We start from the raw sequence: 19255 nt of genomic DNA on the forward strand, positions 1-19255 counted from the left end.
TCCACCGGTTATTCCATTTCAGCCTCGCCTGCCCCCATAATCTACTTTGGCCTTTTTCAGCTGAAGGAGGCGCTCCTACAAACCCAATCTTGTGTGACAGGTGTGATGGAGAAGGGCCAATAAAAGTCCGCGCGCCGCGCTGCGGGCCGCCGCCGGCTCTCCAATCGGCGGCCGCCTCCTGCTGGGGTTTGAATCCTGGCTGCCATATCCTCCACCGCGATCCCTCTGTGTGCGTGACCCTCCCTGACCTTCAGCGAGGAGAAGGAAACAGACACGAGGGAGGTCGCACCCCGCCGCGCTCCTTCAGGAGTGAAAAACAGGCGTCTCAAAGCACCTCTGATATTCAGTCATTTGGTGCAAAACCTCATTATAGAAAAGGAATGGACCTCTGCGGCGTCGTGTTACAGCATCCAGAGAGCGCGTGTTCTATAAGTCTCACCCAGAGCGTCTAATTGAACTCGGGAGTCGGCGTTTAGGAAGCAGTTCTTGGCTTTTAAACAGCCACAGCCGACGAGAGGCTTTTGTCTTTATCGTCACGTTATCTCCCGGGACGCCGACGAGATGATTAATCACTTCCTGCCGCAGAAGCGGCTCGCAAGAAGGCTGGCGCGGCTCGGCGGAGCGCGGCACCCCGGGTGGAGGGAAACGGTATTATGGCCCAGGTAATTGGTGGAGGACCATCACTCACAAGTGATCTAATTAATCTCATTAAAACACCCTCTCTGGCTGCGCGGAGATGTTTCCAGAACGGGCTTATCCATCCTGATGAGTGTCGTACGTGCAAACGGTGTTCCAGGAGAAACTGCAGCAGGAGAACGGCGTCCGGCGATGGCGATGGCGATGGCGTCCGCCGTGCTGGGAGATGTGCAGCTTCCGTGGACGCTTCCTCGCTGCTCAGCTGGGGGCGGCTTTTGTCAAGTCCAAATTCTATTTATTCAAGATGGCTCCCCTGGTTGTCTCCCAACATGCGTGGCATGCTGCGGATTAAGACCAAAAAAAACGCAATCAATTCACCCAGCAGGAGATCAGGGGAAATAACAGATAAGGTTCTTAGCATAATTCATACAGTCCCCAATCTGGCTGGGATTAATGTATGTCTTAGCTGCTCCCGCTCATTTGTAGGTTGGAGCTAAATTGGCGCGTCATGTGGGCCATTATCAGGCTTTGTTTGGAGCGGCCCCGGCGAGGACCGGATCTGACCACAAGGCATCCGTAGCTAATGCAATTAAGGACTGACGTAATCCGTTCTATTAACGATTTCCGCCGGGCTGCGTCAGCATATTCCTCTGAAAAATGACAAAAACACACTCATAAGGCATGTAACTTGACATGCAGTTCATGCATGGTTAAAAACCACAAGAGTCCCGGCGCCACTTTACATCAGACGAGGACGAAACCACAGCCGACTGCAGCTTCGCCGCGTCCTCCTTTCATGTGTGCTGTGTTCGGATGATTGAGGTTAAAAATGGAAAAGCTGAACAAAATGCCCTCTGACAAGTTCCCCTTTCATGAGCCTTTAAAGACATCTTTTCATCTACCATTTTATTTTTTCGCGCCCATTGATCAGCCATCCTTCACAGATTGCCTCCAGACATCTATTCAGCCGCCGTGTCGTGCCTTTATTTCATAGGTCTTAATGGCAAGGTCCGGGGCTTTTGTGCTCGGATTAATACCTGAATCCGACAAATTCCCAGGATGTTAACTTCTGGAAAGTCTGCGCGGCGATGCAAAACTGGGCAGATGTTAGAATCTGGGGGGGTTTTTTTATTTGTTTTTGCCAGATAAAGGTCATGTCAGTCTTGTGACAAGGCCGGTTCTGGGGCATCATTACTGAGACTTGGAGGGTCTGCGTAAGCACCTTTGGTCACCTCAGGAGAATAGATCCCCGCTGGGCTGCTGCCGGCCTAATGAGCACACACAGCCCTGCGTCTAATGAGAGAACGGGACGATTGCGACCGTCTTCCATCAGCCCTCTGCTCCGTCGCTATCCCATAATGCCTTGAACACGCGACGGCGGCGGATATCTTCGTCACACATCGATGCGGCGGAGGAAGCTGCCAGAGTGTCCGGAGCTGAAAAAGCATCGGGACCGGCTTCCTTTAGGTTGTTGGAGAGCGTGTGACAGCATGTGTGCAAGAAATAACTTCTTCATTGCAGCCTGTTCTCTATGTGGTCCCTTGTTTCCAGCTGGCAGAACATGTTTGGATCTCATCTCCTAAAGCAGTCTGTTTTTAGTTCCTACTCAAACATTCGGTGAGTTCCTGGCACGTCCAACTCTGAAAACAAGCGTACTTTTTTTCATTACGCCTCTTTTTACACGACACTTTCTCACCTTCTTGCACAATAATCACGCGTCTACGCTACAGGTTTGCAGCTTTTATAGTACGATGCACCTTATTGGAAGGTGATGCTTCAAAGCCCTTCAGTGGATATCGGTGGACAGATTGGCTTTGGACTCGGCAAACCATTGATTTGTCTTTGGTGGCGATCCAGATCTGGGATTCCTGCCACTAGATGATTATCACCTTGTAGCCGTTGTTATGAAACCAAAAGAAACAGACTTGGATCCAAAAGTTTGGGATAAGTTTGCAGGGGCCGAGTTCAGCTCGAGTCTGAAGCGTGATGAGCGATGTGTTAGGGTGTAAGTTGGAGAGTTGTGCTCGGCGTTGGCGGAGGTTATCCAGTATCTTATAGTTAGAAAATGAGCCAAATCAGGAAGGAGACACCTTTTCTTCAGTCTGTTGGCGCTTTTCCATTCAAGGCTGTTTAAAGCTGTGATTGCGAGGCCTCCCTGACGTTCTATCAGGAGCCTGTTAGCGCTGAGAAGCAGTTAAAGTCACTACTCCTCTCCTTTAACATCATAACAGGAAATGTATCCTCAAATGAATCCGATGCTAAAAATTCCAACGGGCAAAAATCTGTCGTCAATCTTTCATAATATATGCAAATCAGCCCTCATGCAAAACCAATTATACCTGTGCCACAAGTGTCCATTGAAAGGTATTGATAAGTACTTTCACAATTGGCTCCATGAGTGGGTTGCATTTGGCCACTCAACCGTGGACAGCTTCACACCCACACCACTTCTTTTTTTATTTTTATATTCAGTTGTGCCAGTTTCTCAATTACTGTGCGAGTGGGCTGGTGCAAAAAAAAAAAAAAAAAAAAGTGTGGGGGAGGGAGGGGGGGAGTTGGCTAAAGCAACATCCACCATCGGCCCACACGGAAGTATTCCATGTGATGATATAAATCGTATTTAATTACGTGCTCGCCGGCAGCTTCTTCCAGGCGTGTTGAAAGGAGGTGTTCGGATGTACCTGGAGGAGAGTTTTCTAACACCCGTCAGGAGCGTCAGCGTTAAACCCTGAGAGTGTAAAAACTGAGTCAACACTATGTCACTTTTTATAGAATTCAGCTTTTTTTTGGAGCTAGTTAATTTTGAACACATGATGTCTGAGACTCACATCGGGTGTATCAGAGCACAGGCTGTAAATAACTGGGAGAGGGTGGTGTGAAAGCAGCTGGATGGTGGAGAGGTGATGCTCAGGTGCATTCTCTTTACTGGCCATCAGGGGGCGACTCCTGGTTGCTAAAATAAGCCATTGGCGTCGGATTAAATGCTAATAATATGAGGATATTGCTGCTTTTTTCAGCTACAGAGGGAAAGAGGCAGATAGAGAGCAATGAAGATGATGCAACCAGTAAATACGAATGAAAAAAAGATATGCCGCCTTTTTATTTGGGCTTATATGTTCTGCATAAACAGGCAAATATGCTTCGTGAGCTATTCATGGTGTCGGATGAACTGCGACGCGTGCTGGAATGAGTGATTAATTCTTTGTCAAATATCTGATTCAAAGAGGGAGATAATAGGAGGACGTGAAGACATGCTGGATGAATTACCCAGCAGCAGGTGGAATCCTTCACACACACACACACACATCTGCCATCGAGGACGCGTCGATTACAGATGTTTTCGGCGTCATTATCTCCATGTCCGGGGTGTGAGGTGGGAGAAAGGAGATAGAAAGTTTGTCTGGCAGCACTAATGAAAGCATATATCGCTTTGAGTGCGTTTAATTATTACGTATTGAATATATTTCTTGAAACTGCAGCAAAACTGTAACCGGAGACACTATTTCCATCCGTGCTTCTTCACCTTAAGATATCAATAAAGCCTTGGCAGCGTCCCCCACTGCTTCACCCTGCCGCTGCGAACACAGAAAAACCACATTTCTATGCTCCGTCGACCCAAATACAGCTTTGGAAAGCCTCGCCTCCTACCTTTTCAAATTCTGCTTTCTATACAACCAACTCATCCTCCTCCTCACACTCCCACTCGGCTGCATAATCCATAACGTTTTGTTACGCTGCTAGGCCGATGACACCCCGCTGTATCTCCCACGGAAACCTGATGATCCAAATAGCTGCTTCTGTCGTGTTAAGTACAGGACGTCCTCGAGCTCCCGGGCAGCTCGATGCTAGTGAGTTATTTTAACTGTCAGACCTTCCATTACGGCGTCGTTCTAAGCAAAGCAGCCACTTCGTTTGGGGGATTGAGGTCAAGGAGATCAAGAAGATGAGATAATAAGGAATAGTTTCGTCCTCTGAAGAGGAAGTTTACTCATCAGATCACTTTTCTGACGTCACGAGAAACATGAAAGCCATGTCTTCCAATGATTAGTTATTGATCGTTACTATGGAAACCTAACTCTTTGTTCAGGTTAAGCTAACTCGTTAGACTTAAGCCATATTAGCATTCGTTTGGAGCCGTTTTTGTGTCCGATACTCCTTTCATCTCTGTTTTTGTCTCCTAACGGACATCTCTAAGCTACTTGATGACTCGTTTTCCCGCCCTTTTGTCGTGAGCAGGTAACCCACGATGGATTTAAACCCACGATGGATTTAAACCCATGATGGATTTATCGGAGCTCTTTTTGTTTGTTGCTGAAACCAGCTTCCTGTTGCTGAAATCCATACCACTTTCAAGCCTGTATGCTAACCTCATTTACAAGCTAAAGCCAGCAGGTTGTTGCCTTAGCTTAGCTTAGCATAAAGACTAGCGGTTGTTGTTTATTGGTATAACATTACATCGTGAGCTTTAGAGGTGCTTATATCTGGAAAAATCAATCAGTGCGATCGCTTCAATACAAAAGCTGCATTTTAACGCAATGATTATTAGTCGCAGTCCTTCCAGTTGTTCAGCGCTGATGACAAACGCCGGGGAAAATAATTAGCAGGGCAGGTATTTCCTTGGCGTTGCGATGGCGGGGTCATTATGCTCTCCCTAATGAAACAAAGCAGCGGAGAGCCTCCGCCGCGGCTGCAGCCGTTATCACGGCCCTTCAGAGACTCGGGAAGGGAAAACACTTCAGCAGCAGGCTAATTAAAACCAGAGAGGTCTGGATGAGGAGGCCAAACAACCCACACAGGTGGGGGCGTGTCGCTCCGTGTGTGTGTTTATGTGTGTTTTCCTTTATTCCTGCGTGTCAGCATGGTACACCTGAGAGTGTGTGTGAGGCCAATGTTAAAATGTGTGTGTGTTGGAGGTGCTCTCCATTCATTTTAATGGCTTCAGCCTCCACTGCTGTCGCCTCGTTCTGCACCGCTGACAGGAAGGACCGAGCCGCTTTCATCTGACAGGGCCCTGCTCAAATAGGCCATTGGTGCACCATAATTAGTTCAAATGTCGAAGCCGGTGAATTATTGATGATTGGGGACGAGTAGTGAGGAAGACATTTCGCATCAAGTGTGTGTGTGTGTGTGTGTTTTTAGCTGTCTCTTTTTAAAGGACAGCTGGGGCTCTGCGGTTCCCGGCACAAACATGAATCTCTGGTGTTCGGGCCGCCAGAGGATGCATTAGCATTGGGCGGAGAGATAAACTGGGGTAGTAAAGGGAATAATTACAGGGGGAAACTGTGAAATAATGTCTTGTTTTTCACTGAGAACAGCTGGCTAAAGACAGCAAAATGTTAAAAAAACATACCTTCTGACTGGTTGGAAACACACCATGAAGACGGAGGCTAATTTCTGCTCCTGCCAATCATCGGATATAATTGCGTTACCATGGCATAATGGCAGCCCGGGCCCAGTCATTTCCCCCTCCGGCTCTATCCCAGGTACTTCCAGGGGTTTCCATCAGCTCCTGATTTTTCAAGAGAGACCCCCTCAGACAGAATGACAATGGACTCTCAATGGCTTATAATTACGCCACTTTCCTGCACTATTTCCTGGCCATGATTTGCATTAAGAATCATATGGGTGTAAGTGCACGATATGCTGCTGCACCAAGGCCTTTCGACCAACTCTGTTAACGAGAAGGATCGAGACCACGTGTGTGAATATTTGGACCGAGGATCACCTTTTATTAATGGCATCAAAAGTCCTTTTTTTCAAGGTTATTCAACACTGCGTCTTGTTTGCTTTAAAAAATCCAGAGAAAATGATGCTGTCCGTTTGTGTTGCAGCTGTTCTGTTTGTAGAAAAAAGGCCAAAGATAAAACTGCCATCTAGTGGACACGAGCGTGTATAACAGCTGTGGATCAGAGAGTTCTGAACCTGCATTTCTGTGACAAATGGTGACGATTTTTGATGCTTTAATCTTCTTTTTGGCATCCTGGATGAATATCAGAGAGGAGCACGAGTTGGACTCATCTTTTAACGTGTAACTCATCCATTTACTTTTAATAATATACTAATAATAAAAGCAGCCTGTGTCTGGGACGATATACCTTCCTGTCTTTGACGTGTAATTAGAGCTTGGACGGTGTTTTCCTTTCAGATGGCTCTTAATTCTGGGATTTGTTGCTCACAAAAGCCCCTCTCATATCTCTTCCTCTCTGCGGATTTTTTCCCGAGCAGTAGGCGTCTCTTATTCAGCTCGAGAGGTTGCTGAAAATAAATCATCACCCTCCCACAAGTATGCGAGAATGTCCAGATGGTTGAATTTTCACTCCCGTCCTCCCGCTGAATTTCCCCATTGTCTTCCACGCTAAAATTAGAAGGCAATACTTGGTGAAAACGCTGCGTCTGCTCTGAGGGTGCTAGTTAATTATCAGGAACTGGATTTATGTTCCGCCCACGAACCAACCTTTCCAGAAGTCCAAAGCTGAACCTGGAAGGTCCCTTGAGGTTTGGAAGGGCGGGTTTCAACGTAAATCAGCGGCTGGAAGAATCAGACGATGGTTCCTACGACTATCAAGACACAAAAGCATGATTTTAAATATTCTGCTCATGCAGGAGCTCAGCTTGTGTTTCCAAATCATGCCTCGTTACTCCCATTAACATTACTAATTCAGCAGCACAGCAACTCAACTGCTAATCCCCGCAGCTCTCCATCAGAGCAACAATATGGCTGTTTTCTCATCGCCTGCATTGAAGGCTGGTCATTTAATGCAATCAGCGAATTAATCCCACCACGTGATGCAGCGCGTAACGACCACGGCATGTTCTGATCAACACGTTTTATCTCGGAACGCAGCGAAGGCTTCGACATCTAATGGGAGTCCAGTGTTCTGAGGCTGGGATTAAACCATCTGCATGATTTGGCACTTCTGTTCATTTTTTCATCCTTTTTTTAAATGTTTGCCACTGTATTTTACACTTAACAGCTGATTTGAATGTTTCTGTAACTATTTGAAATAAATAAGTATATTGTGTAAATGATAAATGAATAAACTGAATACATGCTGATTAAAAATGTGTTTATTGTGAGAAACAAAATGTCATCTTTACTCCAACATTTGTGAACAGAGTTCCTATAAAGCTCCTCCACGCTGATGAAAAGGATGATGAAGCGGAGGCAGATCCCACCAATTAGCACGTATGAATGCTTTCCATTAAGTCTAATTGAGTCATCAAACAGCCTGAGTACCATTAGATGCATCTCCAACCCAAGATGAGGGTTACGTGACCCTTAACCTAATTAACCTTAACCTTAATTAATTTGTCTGAGGAGCTGTTTGAGACCGATGTTGGAAATGTGACCCTGAGTCCCCTCTTTACCAAGGAAGCCCCAAAACATCCAGGATCTAATGTGTGTTTTCAGCAGTCGACGTGAAAAAGACATCAATGTGAACGTGTGATGAATGTAGAATGAGACAAATAGAAGTGAAGAGAGAATATATATCTATAAGGAAGGTTGGAAACAACACCAGTCATTTTCCACTCACTGCACTCTGCTAATTAGCCACGCCCACCTCATCAGCCCTCTAACTCGTCCCACCTGGTCTCCAGGCCTCCAGAGGGTTTGTATGTGGTTCTATATTCCCAGATGAGAACCACTGGAGGGTCAGGAGGCTGTTGGATCTCTAGCTGAACGTTTCCAGTCTTCTCCACCTTCATCATCATCATCATCCTCCTCCTCCAGAGAGAAGTCCTCCATCATCATGAGGTAAGACGTGAAGGATGGGAAGGATTGAAATGTCACTAATGTACTTGTACTCACCAGTACTTCCCTGTCTGCTTGTCTCACTCAGGTCTCTGGAGGATTCCATGGACCCAACCCAAATCTATAACCGGGAAGAAGCATCCTTATTTGACCCCAATACCAATGTAAACCAGTAACCCTCTCCTGCATGCTCACCTCCCTCACCCTTCCTCACCCCCCCCCCCCCCCCCCCTCACTTGTCTCCCTCCCCCTGCTGGTTTACTAAATGTAAAGTTATGTGGTTGACTACCAAGACATCACAAGAGTTCAAAGGTTCTTTTGTGTTTGATTGTAGTGAAGTCCATGGAGATGGTCCGGCCCAGCTGTGTCGGAGGTCAGAGAGGAGTTTGCCTGCAGCAGAAGGAGCCCAAGATGTCAAGTAGGTTTGGCTGTAGCAAGTTTATTCCAAGAGAGTGGTACGTGAGGTCATGTCCAACTTGTGTTTGTTGTGAATTCCCAGATGTGGACCAGCTGAGGTGGAGGAGGCTGAAGCAAGTCATCACTCTGAGGTAAAAAGTGAAGGATGGGAAGGTTTGAAATGTCACTAATGTACTTGTACTCACCTGTACTTCCCTGTCTGTTTGTCTCACTCAGTTATCTGGAGGATTCCACGGACCAGACCCAAATCTATGCCAGGGAAGTAGCATCTTTATTAGACCCCAATGCAAATGTAAACCAGCAACCCTCTCCTGCATGCTGACCTCACTCCCCTCATGTCACTGCCTCACTTCTCTCCCTCCCCCTGCTGGTTTACTAAATGTAAAGGTATGTCTTTGAACTCTTCCAAAGTTGTGGTCCTGACATCATGTTTTGTGATTGTAGTGAAGTCCATGGAGATGGTCCGGTCCAGCTGTGTTGGAGGCCAGAGAGGAGTTTGCCTGCAGCAGAAGGAGCCACTGGGCAGCGACCCCAAGACATGAAGTAGGTTTGACACCTGCAAGATGATTCCAAGAGAGTGAAATATAAAGTCATGTACAACTTGTGTTTCTTTGAATTCCCAGATGCTGGAACTTCAGGAGGCTGTTGGATGTGTACCTGGAGCAATGCAAAAGAGAAGTCCTCCAATTCCTCTGGATTAGATTAGAAGCTCCATTGGTTCCAGTTGGAAACATCATATCTATTGTGGTCGACCTTTGTGTTGAACAGTGACTCCTCCTAAACCAGACTCCCTCTCCCCTTGATCCTCTCCTGCATGCCCCCTCCCTTCCTCACCTCCCTCACATCTCCCTCCCTCACCCCCTCCCTCTGGTTGACTGGAGGTTGTCATCTGTTCACTAAACATGAAGGCTATCCTGGGTGTGTGTTTGACTGGTCCAGTGTAGTGGGATGAAGGTGCAGATGTTGATGGAATTGTAAACTGATGCACAACCTTTTTGTTTTCTGTCTTGACAGATGAGAAGCAGCTGAGGGTTGGGAGGCTGTTGGCTCTCCATCCCTCTCTAATGTGATGGTCTGACTTTGTAAATGTATTGACTGTGAAGAATCATGGATGTTGTAGCCCTGCTTAATGTGTAAAGTGTCATCAAACGGTAAATAAAGTAGACTTGACTTGAATCTCCTGACCTCTGACCCCCCCCCCCCCCCCATGTGAATGAATGTGTCGGTGCAACAGTTGAATAAAAAGTGGGCTATGCTCAACCCTTGATGTCTCTCTCTCCGGGTTTCTGCCAACAAAGTGGAACCAAGTCAGTTGCAGGAACTTCGATAAAGAGGCCACAACAGTCGGTGTGGGTCATACCATTCATTTAGTCATTTAATTAGAACATCTAAATACAGGAATGAAAAATAAACAGTGGTCAATGCTTTCCCTGCAAACAAAGGTTGTTGTTTTTAAATTTATGGTGATATAATTTACAATATGCATCCAGTCCTAGTATTTACTCCCGTTAACGATAACACATTATGATTAAATACAAATACCTCAGGGTGTATATCAACATGGAGACAAACAGAAACTCGCAAATAACAATGTGGCATCAAATTGAACTGACGTGTATTAAAATTAATGTGCATTTTCAACCTAATAAACTCAAAGATGAAGCCAGGAAATGAAGGACGAGGGCCTCGTGGCTTAATTGGCTGCCGAAGACGTGACGTAGTGAAGACGTGCGACACGCCAGCTGCGGATTTAACGAGCTCATATCCGAAGATCACACGCTGGTAAGCTACAGTTGTACGCATCGATATGTTTATGATAAACATCCGCTTCCGGTTGAAGAGTCGCGTAAACATGCGAGGCGAGCAAAAGCTCACCTTTCGTAGTTGTTTGGATGCATCGAGCTAATCAGATTACCGACGCTCAATGAATACGTCACACGGCCGACGCGTCAATGGACGACACCGCGGTGCTAGCTAAACAGTTCTATCTAAACGCTCCGGTTCGCGGCGTAGTTTGACTCGCCGTGACGGCGGAATCGTCTAAACGGGGCTAATGATTCAACCGGAGGTAGTGGTTGCATGTAATTTGTCTACCTTGATCATACTACCTGTTGCACTTCATGGCTGTGGCCACCAGAGGGCGTTAATGAGCTCACGACTCTACACTGCCCTCCGGTGGTCACGTTGCGTTATTACACCTGGTTGTCTTTTATTTTGAAAAATTCAACCGGAGGTAGTGCTTGCACGTAATTTGTCTGCCTTTATAATACCGCTGTTGCACTTCATGGCTGTGGCCACCAGATGGCGTTAAGGAGCTCACGACTCCACACTGCCATCTGGTGGACACGGTGCGTAATTACACCTGGTTGACTTTGCTTTTCAATGCTTTAACCGGTGGAAGTGTTTCTCTGCCTTGATAACACTGCTGGTGTTCTTAATGGCTGTGGCCACCACAGGGCGTTACAGCTCACGACTCCACACTGCCCTCCGGTGGACAAGGTGCGGAATTACACCCTGTTGTCTTTGCTTTTCAATGATTTAACCGGAGGTAGTTTGTCAATCTTGATAATACCACTGTGGCCACCAGAGCGCCTTAAAGCTCACGACTCTACACTGCCCTCCTGTGGCCACGGTGCGGAATTACACCTTATGTTATTTTTAATGATTCAACGGGAAGTACTGCTTGTATGTGTACATACATACACTCAATATATTAAAAAAAAAATATATATATATATATATATATATATATATTTAACTATAAATATATTTTATATTATTTATATATATATATAAATATTTATATATAACATTTAAAAATATATATATTTATACATATAAATATATATTTATATGTATAAATATATATATACATATATATATATTTATATGTATAAATATATATATATAAATATATATTTTTTTTAAAGATATATATATATATTTAACTATAAATATATATATTTTTAAATGTTCTTTGTGACTTCAAATCCCAAAAAATGTGTTCGTTTTGTAGTTTCCCTGTGACATTGCTCTGTCTCACCCCCACCACAACCTCTAAACTTGTATTTGTATCATCCTAGGAATGAAATGATAAACACCAGGCGTTCCACACTTGACTGTCTGGATTCTTCAGAAGCTGCACGGTGAGTGTCCCCAATTAAAATAACTATTTGTACATGTGTAGATGTATTTATGGAATTAATAGTTAAGTATGTAAGATAAGTAAAAACGCAGTGCTCGGGCTTCCAAAAATCCCTTAAAATTAACCAAAATAGGTTATTAAAAAGGCACATATTATTCCCTTGATTAAGTTTTCCTTTTTGTAATATTCAACATCATCTTACTGAAAGTTTGTCCTCCCCAAACAAATAAAAAAAATAAAATAAAAAATAAAGGTACATCCACATTTCTGGCTCCACATCAGACAAGCAAGAACAGAAAAAAATAAATCGCTTTGATGTGTAAAAATCACTTTTACACCTTTATTTGGGCTCCCAATACACAAATCGAGGATATGTTCATCAATACAGTCTGCTTTAGATCTGGAGATACACTGAATGGAGGTCTGGACTGATGCAATAAACCAACAGATTGAAATCGAACTACAGTCCTATATACACAATCTTAGTTTAGAGATCCGTATTTTCTGATAGTTAAAACATTTATCATAACTGTATAGCGATTGACTAGGAACAATCACAAGGACTTTTTTTGTTGCAATTTTAGCTGATATATCTTCGATGCACGTTCACAGCAGATGTAACGTAAACTTCATTTGTAGCTCAACGAGGAGTCTGCGCATTAAGTTCAGGTGCGGCCTTGGAATACGTCCCGATAGACAGCGAACAGACAGCGAATGGGCTCTGCCTTTCATTTGTGTTGTTTGGAACTATTGACGCCCTCTTTGAAAGTAAGCAGACAGTTTCCTAAAGACAGATACCGAAGTTCTGCCGTCGTCGCCGGCAAATGGACGAGGTGAAACATCTCCACGGATAAGAGGTAATAAACCCAAACAGAGGAAGATTCATTCTCATATCAAAAAAGTTCAAGACCTGAGATTTTCAGTGGAACAAAACTTCTCAACATACAAAAAAAAAAACTGTCTGTAAACGGTCACGACGGCTGTGAACACTTGTTTTTCCTTCGTCCTCCTTTGTGACTTAAAACATGCATATTAAAATCATAATGTCAGCTCGCGTTAAAAGAACGTTTAAAATCTCATTATTCCATCGCGTTTTTTTTAAATACGTCTCTTTTTTTTTTGTTGCAAGCTAGTAGTACACAGCTCTATGCATTTCATTTTACATGTGACAGCTTAACGAGAACCATCAAGAATCAGTGTTGACACGACTGAGGGCGATGCAGAATTCCCATAACTTAAGACAAATAAATTCATTTTTTAAAATCCTATTAAACATGGTAATACCTTATTCTAGACGACGCTACGGACTCCGAGGGTTACAAGTTCATTCCTTGGGCACTTAGTAAAGAGTCCAGCATGTCGAAAGTGTCTTTGTAGTCGGTGTGTTGGCCGTTGGAGGTCAGCGTGCCGTTGGTTCCGTCGTGGCCGTGGTGCTCCATCATCCTCGGGCCCTCCGCCGGGTAGTGGGAGGAGCCGAGGCCTCCCTTGGAGCTCCGGCTGCCCTTGGACGAGTGGTGGTGGTGGTTGTTGTGATTGTTGGCGTCCGAGTGAGGCCTCTTCCGAGACGAGCCGGCGGAGTCCGGAGCTCTGTTGGATAAGGAGGCGTTGTCCATCGCCCCTCTGCCGTTCCCGCTGAGGGAGTACGGGTGGGAGTGGCCGTGTTTGGAGTGGCGGTGGCCGCCGTGCTCTTTGTGCTTGTCTTTAGTCAGCAGAGTCCCGCCCTGCTCTGAAGAAACCTTGATTCTCATCTTGAGCTCCTCGCTCGTGGCCGAGCCGTTCTCGGCGAACGACGGCGGCGGCCGGGCCTTTTTCGAGCTGCTCTTCTCCCTCCGGCCCTCGCCCGACTGGCCGGCCTGCTGGGGCTGGGAGCGTTTCTTGTGGTGGTGCGAGGAGGCGGCGGGAGGAGGCGCGTACGTGTCCGTGCTCGACTCCTCCTTCACGCCGTTCTGCGAGGCCAGGTCCGCCGCGTGTTTCTCTCGGTACTTTTCCAGAGTCAAGACTTTCTGCGGCCTCGAAAAAGTGGGCGCGTTGGCGGCGACCTGCTGGTTTTTACTGCTCGACCCGCCGGCCGCTTTGTGTTCGTGTTTCACCACCGTGAAGTCCGAGAGGTGAGGCTCGGAGAAGTGGTCGTAGCCACAGCTCTTTGACTCGTCGCTCATTGGCTGGTAGGAAGCGTAGGAGGCTGCGATGTTGTTCAGGGAGGGCATGTCGTTGGAGTCCGATGAGGTGGAGGGGAAGAAGGAGTTGTTGACACCGGGAAGGCCGTCTAGAGACGTCCCCTGGAAGGGACTGCCCACGGATGAGCCCTCCGTCTTTGGCTTCTTTGCTGCTTGAATAGCCTTTAAAAACAGCACAGAATCCAACATGAGATACTGACTTTAAACCTGAACCAGCAGCACGTCCAGGATTCACCACCTACCCTCCAGTTTCGTATCCTCTTCAGCTTGCTGGGCGTCTTCTCCAGGATCTGAAGGAACTCGTGCGTGAGCTCTGAAACCAAGAAGACCACCATGTGAGTGATGATCTCTCTATTGTCTTCCTACTTGCATAATTACGCCAAACTCTCCATGACCTAAAGGGCCTCACCGTCCAGCAGCTGTAGCGTCACGGTGCGGTCCACGTACTCCCACCAGTGTTTGCTGTCCGTGGACACGGGGATCTCCCAGTTGGACCACTTGCAGGCCAGGTGGATGCAGACGCAGGCGACGACCGTGGGCCGGTACTGCAGGCAGAAGGTGGTGAGGTGCAAACTGCAGGAGACAAGAAACAAAACGGAAAAGATGCAACCGTCAGCTGAGCACGGTTTAACGAGGCGACGTTCACACACACTGGAGCTGATATTTTCACATCACAGACACACAGCCTTACCTGAGGGGACGGGAAAAATCTAAAAAAAACTACGTTTGTTTGGATTTAAGTGTGTGAAGGAAACACTTCCGTATGATAATCCTGTATTTGGCAACGTTTTAATTAGAATTTAAAAAAGGGGGGAAACTATAAAACATTAAAAGCTGTGTTTCTCAATCTCTTAACGAGCCATCATTTCAGGAAATCTCTACTTATTAGTGAATTAAATAAGACATCATTGAAACTTCACAACATCAAACACTGACGTTGGTAGCCAAGACATATTATTAGGCTTTAAGTGTTCTAACTTCTGCACCCTGAAGCCCAAACTACACTGCAAACCGGCTCCCGTGTGTTTCAGCGGAAACACGGCGGGGTGCACACGTATGAAGATGTTAAACTACGACTAAAAACATCTCCGATTCCACATGCAGGCTTATGTGTGACATAAATAACTATATAATACACAATAGTGGCACCGCGTTGTCACACAGAGGAACCTTTTCTTCTCCCACCAGCTTCTCTTTAACATCCTGTAGTTACCGGTGGGGAAATGCTGCAATAATACAAACATTTCTCTCTCATATCTGCATTATTTTCAATCTTTTGATGTCCCATCATCTGCTGGGAACATCAATCTCTCACACTAACTGTTTCAACTGAAATAAACGCAGCAGCAGCAGCACAATAACATCTAAATTAGGAGCTCCGCTGAATCTTTAAATCATATTTCCTCTTCAGCTTATTATCCTACAATACGCATGCATGAAACCACTACCAAACACGGAACAAGCATTCAGTTTGCAGTATAGTTTGCCCTTTTGTGTTAGCTCTTTAAAGGGTGGAAAATGTGCAAAATGTTACAAAAAAAAAAGAACGGTAAACCATACTTACCAAAGCACTCTATAAGTTTAAGAATCTTTAGTGGCAATCTATATTCAGGCTACCATTTGAGTTCGTTTGTTTAGACATATGCACTCCGCTCCAAACAACCTTGATAGGTAAACAGCACCACTACACTCCACATTGTGCATTCAACCCCCATGTGCCAACACGGAAGCCCTTGTACAATACACCGCACAGCAGCCCGGCCGGTACTTCCCCGCCGGGGTTTCCCAGGATCCAGACGCAAACAGGGCGTTGGACACAGGAAGGGGGGCCCTGCAGGACAGGAAGCTATAGTGTGCCATTACAGTGCAATAATGGGAACAGGATAATAACCTGTTGGTAGCCATGAAATAGGAAGTCTGTGCCAAATCCTTGCTTGCTGTAAACGAAGAAGAAAGTTCATTTTAGAAGCAAGTTCATACTTTCAAAAATGAGCATAATTGTATTGTTTTTTGCTTGGGAGGCACCACATCATTTTGAACACGGTTGCTTTGGAAGGAGAAGGTTATACCTCGCACTAGCTGGGAACACCTCACAACATCTGTGTGTGGATGATCAACTGTAATTTCAAAACCTGCAGAGAAAGGGTGAAGATGATCAGAAGCAGAACGCCGCTGTGATGCTGTGGTTGATTCTCTTCTTAAATATTTGACCTGCATGCCTATGTGGTACTTGTGTCATTTTGTCGTTTCCTCCCACAGGAATACTGCGGCTACAGTTGGGAGTCAGTGCTGCGAGTCAACACACACACAAAGGGAACTAGCTTTAGACGCACTCACCCAGCGTTTGCAGCACTATCGTTTCGAGTGCTACAAGCTCTTGTGTCTGCTGCTGGAAAGCCTGGAAAAAGATCAACCATTGAACACGTTTAAATCTGCCTTCCGACGTCTCCATACTGATGATTCAACGTATCAGCATTCCTACAAAATAAAAGCATCGCCAGCGGAGACACTGGCACTCCGCGGCTGCAACGCCGCACATCGTTTGATGTAAATGTTATGTGAAATGTCTCGTGTTGCTCTTTAAGGTGGAACTTTTGTAATGCTGGAATCTGGGCCAGGACTCCCCCTGAAAGTGAGTTTGAATCTCATTCCCGATGAAAGAAATGTGAAACAATGTGTGACTAAAATGCTATATTTTGCAGCCCGACAGAGGATGCAACACTTCAGGACTCTCCCGTCAAGCAAGGAGTCAATGTGGAGCCAAAGGTGACAACTTTTAGTTGCTTTCTTTGTCTCAACTAGTCAACAAATGACTTCTCCAACCATGAAAACAGTCGTGTCGCTGCGTCTCTACAGAGCCTGGCCGTAAATTCCAAGAAAACCCACTGTGGTCGTACTTACGTTGCTCTTAGTGTCTATGGCAGTCTCTTGTGGGTTAATGCAGGCATGGGCTATTTTAATGACATGCTCCAGCTTTCTGGGCTGCTCCTCAACTTTAGCTGCCAGGAACAACGTAGTCTGGGAAATGACCTGGGAGAGGAAAAACAAGTCTTCATCGTGGTGCCACCAGCAATTATGGCACCGGCCAACGCTGCAGTGGGGGACTACTTACATTTCTATGGAATTTGCTGAAGGAGTGGATCATATAAAACCTGTGCATATATACTATAGCGGTGTTGATAATCAGTTGGGATCTGGGGATACAGTTAAGGAAGACAACATAGAGGACAGTACAAATACAATGCATAGCAACCACAGTGTGGAAATGATGGGAGTAGCATCGAGCTAACGCTGAGTAGACTGCAAAACGTGTAGCAAGTTAAATCCACGCCATCAACGTGTGATCCCCCAACGTGTAACAGCACGTCTGTTACGTAGTATTAGTTGACATTACACGTACGACTGGTGTCAGTCCTCGGTGTCGCTGATTTTATCCGACACGAAGCTAACAATGGGATCTGCAGTGTAAAATGACAAAACAATGGCTAAGCTAGCACGCAGGCCGGAGCGCGTCCAGTTAGCGGCACGTAAACACCGCGTGAGGGGGGTTAAACGGCCCGACGTGTCGGAGGGGGGCTCCGTGCGGGACAGTGCGGGCTTTAAGGTGCGTTTCCAGGGTTAACACATGAGCTGTAACACGCTTTGCCCCTCCGGACCGTCTGTGAGCTAATGCTAACCCGAGCTAACCAGCTAGCCGTTTGCGTGTCAGAAGGATACACGTTGAGTCTCTGGCCTATGTCTTGGATTAAGTTGGCGGCCTGTTGCCGGTAAGAGAGCTCCCTGTCGGCCTCGATCCCGCCGCGTCGAGACGGCGTGTTTTCGAGCTGCTCCCGGGTGAAGAGCCATTTCGTAGAGGGTCCCCGGTGCACCGCCATTACGCTCCCACAGCCAAGCCCGACGGTGCTAGCATCGGGAGGGAGCGGGGCGACGGGGGCACCGGAAGGACGAGCTGCCGACACCGATTCACCGGTCACCTATAATCTGGACAGCGCCCCCCGTGGTCGGCGGTGCAAACAGTCGTCATTGTTACCATGAATGATTGATGCGTGTGGGGCTATTTTTGTCCACAACAAAATATTATTTTTACCTTTTAGCTAGAAGAAGCTGCTAACAACACGTCTGATACCTTTATTGATTTATTAAAGAACATTTAGTAATTAGGGTTGAAATATCCACATTAACCACTAGGGGTCACACTTGTACTTTGCATTACTGTGACTGTAGAACCCAGATGAGCGCCTTAGAAATAACAGAAAGTAACATCAAATAAATAAGCATAAGCATGACTTTTTATTTTTCTACCACTAAGCGGAAGTAGAGACCAGGGATGAAAGTTAAGTTCAGAGAGTGAAAAAAAATCACCTCTTCCTCAAGTGATCCAGCACAACAGCGATAATATTTAGGTTTATAATTCTATTTACATGACATTTTGAACGTAAATGGCATTTTTGTTTTCCCTTCACATTTTAATTAACGTGAATATTGCTTTTTATTTGTAAACAAACCAAAAAACTCTATATCAAACTTGAAACATGAATATTTCGAATTTCTCCTCGCAAAGGAGGAAGAAAAGTAAGAAACGTGTGTTGTTACGCTCAACAGGACAAACCGACGTGCCTAATTAATTCATAACCTCCGTATTTTTCTTTTCGAGCAGCGCACGTGACTGGCTCCAGTCTCCTGCACGCACAACCCCCACATGTGGACGCGCGTGCGCGTGGCACATCTGCATCTATCCTTTTACCTGCGACTGCCACGCGCGAGCGCATGTCTCGTGAACTGTTTAGTAATTAGAGTGCAGGTGCAGCTATGTCACCACGTCGCGAACAGCAGCCTGTTGTGAACTGTGTTTGTTCGCTGACACAGATACAACCGTTACTACTTCCGGCCGCGCCTACAAAATAAAAGAGCTAGCTAGCGGCAAAAGAAGACCTAATATTTGGGATACGTAGCCTATCAATACGAGGATTGAAGGACAGACATTTTAATGTTTATCCAGGTTTATCCAGGTAAAGTTCCCAAATTATTACATTATTAATTAATTTAATGTAATTATTATAAATTATTCAAATACTTTTTTTTCAGGCATTTATTTTGAAGGTCACATCTCCTAATTTCCGGTTGCGT

The 19255-nt window shown here is 45.8% G+C and overlaps 1 protein-coding gene and 1 long non-coding RNA gene across 2 annotated transcripts; one reads left to right on the forward strand and one right to left on the reverse strand.

Moving 5' to 3' along the window:
- Positions 1–8729: 8729 nt before the first annotated feature.
- LOC311009832 lies at positions 8730–9599 on the forward strand. The gene is made up of 3 exons (XR_014596698.1): positions 8730–8807; positions 8889–8937; positions 9023–9599. It is a non-coding gene; the product is annotated as an uncharacterized lncRNA (long non-coding RNA).
- Positions 9600–12258: 2659 nt separating this feature from the next.
- Positions 12259–18084, reverse strand: ccnt2b (cyclin T2b). Its single transcript, XM_084004035.1, has 9 exons — positions 17846–18084; positions 17241–17322; positions 17030–17158; positions 16466–16526; positions 16198–16260; positions 16020–16065; positions 14538–14701; positions 14371–14441; positions 12259–14290 (listed from the first exon to the last, which is right to left on the reverse strand). The coding sequence occupies exons 1-9, from the start codon at positions 18001–18003 to the stop codon at positions 13268–13270; spliced, it is 1797 nt and encodes a 598-aa protein (XP_083860161.1). The 5' UTR covers positions 18004–18084; the 3' UTR covers positions 12259–13267.
- Positions 18085–19255: the final 1171 nt, after the last annotated feature.

The sequence above is a fragment of the Eutrigla gurnardus genome, assembly GCF_963514095.1.
Source record: "Eutrigla gurnardus genome assembly, chromosome: 24".
In the NCBI taxonomy this organism is placed as follows: Eukaryota; Metazoa; Chordata; class Actinopteri; order Perciformes; family Triglidae; genus Eutrigla; species Eutrigla gurnardus.

What these genes read in the sequence shown, in the direction of transcription:
- ccnt2b (XM_084004035.1), bottom strand. Translation starts at nt 18,003, where the DNA reads ATGGCGGTGCACCGGGGACCCTCTACGAAATGGCTCTTCACCCGGGAG. An exon ending in TCAGCAAATTCCATAGAAAT is followed by an intron (nt 17,159 to 17,240) that starts GTAAGTAGTCCC and finishes TTCCTCTCCCAG; the next exon opens with GTCATTTCCCAGACTACGTT. An exon ending in GATAGTGCTGCAAACGCTGG is followed by an intron (nt 16,261 to 16,465) that starts GTGAGTGCGTCT and finishes CTTTCTCTGCAG; the next exon opens with GTTTTGAAATTACAGTTGAT.